The sequence below is a fragment of the Thalassophryne amazonica genome, chromosome 6 (genome assembly GCF_902500255.1).
Source record: "Thalassophryne amazonica chromosome 6, fThaAma1.1, whole genome shotgun sequence".
NCBI lineage: Eukaryota > Metazoa > Chordata > Actinopteri > Batrachoidiformes > Batrachoididae > Thalassophryne > Thalassophryne amazonica.
In genome coordinates, this window is record NC_047108.1 from 96284624 (window position 1) to 96293176 (window position 8553).

Below are 8553 nucleotides of genomic sequence, written 5' to 3' on the forward strand. Positions count from 1 at the left end.
ATGCTGCCTATGCTGGAAAACACTTTTGGTCCGACATCTTCAAGGAGAAACAACTGGACTGTATTTTAAACATACATCACAGGTCAGTTATATGACCTCTTGGGCCATTCAACACAGAGTTTGTTAAAACTATTGGGTCACTAAGTTTTTTAAGATTCATAGCATAAAAAAAAAATCTTTGGCACCACTACAATTTTATTTATTGGCCTTTAAATATGGCTGCATTGATATTACCAATACAATCGAAATTTGCGTTTTCTAGAAAAATAAAAATAAAAACTTCCCCTGAAGGGTCAATTTACAAAAGAACAGATGGCCTTGAACTACTTACGGCAGCAACGGTTGAGACCAGTACAGTCTATGACAGTGACATCGTAGATCACGTGGGAGCTATCCCAGACTACCATGAGGGATTCTGGGAAAGACATGGTGCCAGCCAATCAGAGTAGAGAGGCACCATGAAGCTGGCTGGTCTCTCTCTGGCTACTAATCCAACATGGCAGAAAACACTCCCAAACTGCTGAGTTTCTGTATAAATCTAAGATGCTTCTCATATTTTATGTAAAAGATAGCGAGAAACAAACACTTCTAAAATGGAAAAAAACACTGTTTTTGTAACCTAACAACACCTCTAAAAGGGATTTACAAGAAGTCTCATGGTCATCAGCGTGCATGCTACGTGCGCATGTCACCCGTGGTCAAAGGTAATTTCCAGTCTTTTCAAAGGTTCATGCATGTGCACATGCATGCCCTCCTGCAGACACCGTTAAGAGAAGAAAATATTCATTATAGAATTCCCCCCAGATAAATACGTTCTCTTCATTAAAATTTTACAAGATGGTTCTACAATAAACTGACATTATACAACCCCAATTCCACTGAAGTTGGGATGTTGTATAAAATGTAAATAAAAACAGAATACAATGATTTGCAAGTCCTCTTCAACCTATATTCAATTGAATACACCACAAAGACAAGATATTTAATGTTCAAACTGATAAACTTTATTGCTTTTGTGCAAATATTTGCTCATTTTGAAATGGATGCCTGCAACACGTTTCAAAAAAGCTGGGACAGTGGTATGTTTACCACTGTGTTACATCATCTTTCCTTCTAACAACACTCAATAAGCGTTTGGGAACTGAGGACACTAATTGTTGAAGCTTTGTAGGTGGAATTCTTTCTCATTCTTGCTTGATGTACAATTTCAGTTGTTCAACATTCCGGGGTCTCCGTTGTTGTATTTTGTGCTTCATAATGTGCCACACATTTTCAATGGGTGACAGGTCTGGACTGCAGGCAGGCCAGTCTAGTACCCGCACTCTTTTACTATGAAGCCACACTGTTGTAACACATGCAGAATGTGGCTTGGCATTGTCTTGCTGAAATAAGCAGGGACGTCCCTGAAAAAGATGTTGCTTGGATGGCAGTGTGTTGCTCCAAAACCTGGATGTACCTTTCAGCATTGATGGTGCCATCACAGATGTGTAAGTTGCCCATGTCATGGGCACTAACACACCCCCATAACGTCACAGATGCTGGCTTTTGAACTTTGCGCTGGTAACAATCTGGATGGTCTCTTTCCTCTTTTGTCCGGAGGACACAATGTCCATGATTTCCAAAAACAATTTGAAATGTGGACTCATCAGACCACAGCACACTTTTCCACTTTGCATCTGTCCATTTCAAATGAGCTCTGGCCCAGAGAAGGCTGTGGCGTTTCTGGATGTTGTTGATGTGTGGCTTTCGCTTTGCATGGTAGAGTTTTAACTTGTACTTGTAGATGTAGCGACAAACTGTGTTAATTGACAGTGGTTTTCTGAAGTGTTCCTGAGCCCACGCAGTAAGATCCTTTACACCAGAGGTCTCAAACCGGTTCCAGAAAGGGCCGAGAGGGTGCACGCTTTCTGTGCAACCACCCACTCCAGCAGGTGATTTCACTGATTAACTGATTTCACCTGCTCAAAGTGATGTTAATCAGTGAAATCACCTGCTGGAGTGGGTGGTTGCACAGAAACCTGCACCCTCTCGGCCCTTTCTGGAACCGGTTTGAGACCTCTGCTTTACACAATGATGTCGGTTTTTAATGCAGTGCCACCTGAGGTATCAAAGGTCATGGGCATTCAATGTTGGTTTTTGGCCTTGTCGCTTACATGTAGAAAGTTCTTAGGATTCTCTGAATCTTCTGATTATATTATGGACTGTAGATGATGGAATCCCTAAATTCCTTGCAACTGAACGTGGGGAACATCATTCTTAAACTGTTGGACTACTTTTTCATGGAGTTGTTCACAAAGTGGTGATGCTCGCCCCATCTTTGCTCGTGAACAGCTGATCCTTTTGGGGATGCTCCTTTTATAACCAGTCATGACACTCACAATTAGTGTCCTCAGTTCCCAAACGCTTATTGAGTGTTGTTAGAAGGAAAGGTGATGTAATACAGTGGCAAACACACCACTGTCCCAGCTTTTTTGAAACATGTTGCAGGCATCCATTTCAAACTGAGCAAATATTTGCACATAAACAATAAGGTTTATTAGTTTGAACATTAAATATCTTGTCTTTGTGGTGTATTCAATAGAATATAGGTTGAAGAGGATTTGCAAATCATTGTATTCTGTTTTTATTTACATTTTGCACAACGTCCCAACTTCATTGGAATTGGGGTTGCAATGCTTGAATTTCAGTAGAAACCAAATTTTGTCAATTTGGATGGCCCTCTTGTTTGAAGTCAAGTATATTATCACAAACATTTGCCACTGATATATGATAGATTGAAGCTTAGTATGGTAGTGCGGTGGGGGGGGGGTTATTTTGTGTTTTTATACATCATATATTGCATTATTTTCATAAAGCACGTCATCTGTTCAGAAACAAAAATAGGAATATTACGGACTCCAGACCTGTGTTTTTTTTTTTCTCTTTACACCCCTGTCACACTAGAGGCCGAATGCCGACCGAATGAAATTCGATCCACATTCTGGAGATGTGGTGGTGCATTCAAGGATGTCAGACAGCAGTCTGGGAGCAGTCTAAACAGTCGGCCAACTTCCTGTGGCCGCCCTGAATGTTTTGCACATGTGCAAAACGTTCGAGGTGCTGTCGAGGTGGACTCGAACTGCAATCTGACTCCGTTCTAAATATTGGCATGGTATCAAAACAGCATTCAAAACAGTCTGATCACATTCGAGGGAAAATCACCATGGTCAGGCACGTCGAAAACAGCGAGTTCATATGCATCACTCAGCCGTGGATCAGTGTGCAACAGTCCACCTCATGATTTAGAAGTTCTATCTGTGATATTATGTTATCATGGCTGTAACAGCCTGGTCAGATGGATGCGCACCGTGTCAGTGCGTTTCTGACCAGCATGCGCAGCTGAACGGCCCTTCACAACTGTAATACACATCATATGACAGACATATAGTCAGTCCACCTCATGATTTAGAAGTTCTATCTGTAATATTATGTTATCATGTCTAACAGCCCAGTCAGACGGCTGTGCACCACATCAGCGCATCTCTGACCAAGGTGCGCAGCTGAACGGCCTGTCACAGCTGTAATAAACATATAATGATCGATACATCTTCGAAACTACGAGAAGGACTGATGATGCAGCAGTTTACCAAGGCACTACAATGTAAATAAAGTAAGTAATCACCTTCTGATCGGCTGATGTTTCTGTGTGGATGATCCCTGATAAATCAGAGCTTTTGGATACGACTCTTTGGATCCTTAATGCCAGTTCAGATTGGGCTGGGGTTTATACACATACCCACCACACATGTGCCGTCACATGTGGATAAATGAGTCGGGTGGGTCAGAGCACAGTCTGGGTATTCAGACTGCTGTCTTCTGCTATTCTTATTCCCTCCCATATGTTGCACAAATTATGTGGAGTTTTCTTTTTTTTTTTATTACATTCCGCCTGATTCAGCTTGGTTCGTGCTCATTTGTACTAAGTGTGACGGGCCCCTTAGGGCTTGTTTGGACTGTATCTCATCTTGACCTTTTAAGCAGAAGATTTTGGCTTTATTCAAAATGTAGATATTGTGAATTTTTTTTTGAGAAATTCTATGTAACGTGAGTCTAACCCACATACTCAAATATTTGAAGAGCAGCTTTTCCCCCATCAAAATAATATTCAACAATTTATGTGAAACATTCAAGAGTAAATGATCCATTTGATTAAAAAAACACATCTTTTTGTCATTCTAAGCATGCCATTATGACTTTATGAATAACCTTAAACATAATATTTTACGGCTTTCATTCTGGGGAATGTCAGCTTCAATATATTTTAACACCACATGGCAAATTTGTCTGGGCATGATCCAGCACGCCAGAGCCTCAGTGATGAGGACCCCAGCAGATGGAGAAGCTCGAGAGAGTGCCCATGTTCCAGATGAGAAGTGGGGATAGACCAGTTGACTGCTTGAGTGGTTGCCATCCAGGACCTGACCTTAAACATAAGTATCTGTCTGACAAGACTGAAGACACGGGGAACTGATCAGAACTGGCGAGGCTCCAAAACATCTGATGGCTGCTTTTATTTAATAAATGTTGCTTTAGAACAGCATTTCTCAAAGTGATCCATGAGCATCTCCTTGTAGTCCATGAGTATACTGACAAAATAATAGTTTCAATATCATATCCTCACTGAAAAGTGTTTCTCAAAGTGTTTAAACATTACTTCATAGTCGTATATAGATAGTAGCATCTCTGTATTATTTTCAGTAACTCAACTCAAATGTAAGTAATTATTGTTTTTGAATATTTAGGGTATTAGATGGACCACCAGATGTTTTTTGTTTATTTGTTTGTTTGTTTGTTAAGCGGTCCTTGGTCCGAAAAAGTTTGAGAAACTGCTTTCGGAGTGTATCAGCTGAAAAATTCAATTCACTGGAAACTGTAGCTTGCACATATTTTACAACAGATTCAATAAGGCCACATTTTATGCCTTAAAGGCAACAGGCCATAACAAACACACAGTCAAGCAAATGAAAGAATAATAATAATAAATTTAAAATGACATTCTGAAACATGGTTTTGTCATAATGCTATTAAAAAAAATTGTGGGATATAAGGATCCAGAGGCTTTGGGCACATCTGAAAAAGCAAAGAAAAACATACTTGTGTGCAACCATCCTTAAGCCCCGCCTCTCTGATTGTGAAAATATCCCTGACTGCTTGGCGGGTCCCTCAGACTGCTGTTTCAGCCGCGATCTTAATTCTCCAGAAAATGTGAAGGAAAATGACTGCTTCATTTCATCTTGTCACACAGGAGCGCTCTGCACCTGGCTTTCCCCTTTCTGTGTCCGCGGCTCTCGCTCCCTCATCGCTACCTCATCGCTACCTCATCGCTCCCTCATCGCTCTTCCCTCTTCTCCAGCGTCTTAAAGCTAATGAGTTATGTTTAGTGAGACAGAAACTCCTATCAGGCCCCTCTCTGTCCCAGGGGCTTTAACGTTCAGACAGATAAACCGCATTAACACAAGAGATCTGGCTTCACTTCAACATGCTGAAAACTCCTCCTCGTGCTCCTACAGAGGCGAGCGCGAGTTTGTGTCTCCAAACCGCACACGACAGTGTTGTGTATTAATCCAGTGAGACGTTTACCTTCACAGTGTTTGCCGTCTCCTTTATAACCCGACTTGCAGATACATTTGTATGACTTCAGGGTATTCTGGCAGATGGCATCGATGCTGCAGTTATCAAGCGCCTCGGCGCACTCGTCCACATCTAGAGACAAAGAGGAGGGAGGAGGAAGTCAGCTCGAGACGGCGTGATTTACATCATTTATTTGTAAATGTGCCACATTTGCCTGCTCTGAGTTCAAGGCTGTATGCAATCACACACGTAGAAATAGAGAAAATAAAGAATAATGTACAGATATAACTTCTGGAAAATTAATCGCATGTTATTACCACTGTGAGAGTTAATAAATGTGGCCCCGGTGTTTCACAATCACGGCCCTACATGTTTACAGCCAGTTTTTAAACTGTACTTTATTCATATGTGTACACACACATATACACATGTATGGCCAGCAGGGGTGGTGGCTAAGTGGTTAATGCGCTTGGTTTCAGTGCAGAAGGTTCCGGGTTCAAATCCCACCCCTGCCACATTTCTCCATGTAATGTGGAGTTGCGTCAGGAAGGGCATCCGGTGTAAAACCTGTGCCAATTCAACATGCAGAAACACCTTGGATTTGATGTGGCGACCCCGAGTGCAAACAAGGGAGCAGCCGAAGGGACTTACTATATACACATATACATACATAAACATATAAATCTATCAGCATACAGTACATATTTAATATGTACTTTTTTGTGGTGTATAAGATGTCCTGCTTTTCTTTTTTTGTGGTGTACAGCAGCTCTGTGGAAGAACCCCCAATTTCCTTCCACCCCCCCCGGCACAATGACAATAAAGACTTGCTCTCTTCTATTCTAATTTGTTTATTCAGGGAAAGATGCGCCATCTCAACTCAAAAGAAACTGTGATAATATTCTAACATTTTGTGATGTTGCATATGGTAAGTAAATTATTTCTAGGCTTGTCAAAAGCACAGGCATGTACCCTGTAAAATGCAGAGAGTGGATCCGGTTGTTAAGTGTGATGTAACACATCATGTGATTTTCAACTTCCGGGAACAAACAAAAGGCGCGCTATCATGAACATTGAGGCTCTGATATTTTGACGCTCTGATCAGGCTGCACTTAAACTGTTGCACACGGACAACAGCATTAACATCGCAACATAAAACTCTTTCTATGTTGTGCCTAAAACTCTCCTGGATATATTAACTGGGTTTATATGATATATGTTTAAATGCTCATATGATGTTGGCATATAATTGCAAAAAACATTTTTTACAGTGACTGGCTTTATAATGATTCAGAACATAAAGAGATTGTAGTTGACCATGATTTATTTTATCTTTGTTTTCTACAGTGACATTTTTAAATTTGTATATATAGAATTTTTTATGTTTTGTTGATTTAATCATTAGTGATCGATCTCTGCTCCCCTCCACAGCATGTCTTTTTCCTGGTTCTCTCCCCCAGCCCCAACCAGTCCCAGCAGAAGACTGCCCCTCCCTGAGCCTGGTTCTGCTGGAGGTTTCTTCCTGTTAAAAGGGAGTTTTTCCTTCCCACTGTAGCCAAGTGCTTGCTCACAGGGGGTCGTTTTTGACCGTTGGGGTTTTACATAATTATTGTATGGCCTTGCCTTACAATATAAAGCGCCTTGGGGCAACTGTTTGTTGTGATTTGGCGCTATATAAAAAAATTGATTGATTGATTGATTGATATATATATATATATATATATTTATTTATATATATATATATATATATATATATATATATATATATATATACAAGGTCTATTAGAAAAGTATCCGGCCTTATTATTATTATTATTACATCAGACATGCTTGAACCCTCGTGGGCATGCAAGAGTTTTTTCACGCCTGTCGGTTACGTCATTCGCCTGTGGGCAGTCTTTGAGTGAGGAGTGGCCCACCCTCTCGTCGTTTTTTCATTGTTTAGGAATGGCTCAGAGACTGCTGCTTTGTTTGATAATTTTTTTTTCAAAACTGTAAGGCACAACTGAGTGGACACCATTCGATAAATTCAGATGGTTTTCGGTAAACATTTTAATGGCTGATGAGAGATTTTGGTCTGTAAGTGTCGCTTTAAGGACGGCCCATGGCGCCTGACGGCGAGCTGCGCTTCGAGGCGGCAGCGTCTCACCGTTTCAAGTTGAAAACTTCCACATTTCAGGCTCTGTTGACGCAGTAAGTCGTCAGAGAACAGAGAACTTTCAGAAGAAGTGGCATGAGGAGTTTATTCGGACATTCCATTGTTAACGGACATTTTGTAATGAAAGAACGTGCGGGCAGAGTCACGTGTCGGGCTGGACCTGACCGCGGGGGGTCGCGACAGGAAAAACACCTCCGTTGGAAACCTTAACGGGCAAGTTGGAACATGCCCAAGCTGTTAAACAATTTCTCAGTTACTCACTTGCTGAAAGCCATCAAAAGCCGCCTGAATTTTACAAATGGTTTTCAACACGGAGGTGTTTTTCCTGTCGCGGCGCACACAGATTCGCCGAGTCGTCATGGAAACGACTCGGCGAATTTGCGCGCACGTCTTTTATTAAAAATGTCCTTAAACAGTGGAATGTCCGCATAAAGTCCTCATGCCGGCCTCTTCTGAATCTTCTCTGTTCTCTCATGACGTCCTGGGTGAATTAAGCCTTAAATTAGGATGTTTTCAGGTCGAAACAGGCCGACGACGGCGCCTGGAAGCGCTGCGCGACGTCCCGCTGCGTGGGAATTCCTTACAGCGACAGAAACACCCCATAATCTCTCATCAGCCGTTAAACTTTTCACCGAAAGCCAGCTTAATTTCTCGAATAGTGTCCAATCGGATATTCCTCACAGGTCCAGAAAAAATGTTGATAAAGCAACGCGCGCCGTCTCGAGCAGCGTGTGAAACAAAGGAATTCAGCCGAGAGGGCGGGACCACATCTCACTCAAGGCCTG

The 8553-nt window shown here is 41.7% G+C and overlaps 1 protein-coding gene across 2 annotated transcripts in view; it reads right to left on the bottom strand.

The window, feature by feature from the left end:
• Positions 1-8553, bottom strand: part of scube3 (signal peptide, CUB domain, EGF-like 3) — a 316073-nt gene that overhangs the window by 201739 nt on the left and 105781 nt on the right. For both annotated transcript variants that reach the window (XM_034172863.1, XM_034172864.1), the window contains exon 2: positions 5620-5742. In XM_034172863.1, coding sequence (XP_034028754.1) covers positions 5620-5742 — 123 coding nt within the window. The remainder of the gene's footprint in view (positions 1-5619; positions 5743-8553) is intronic.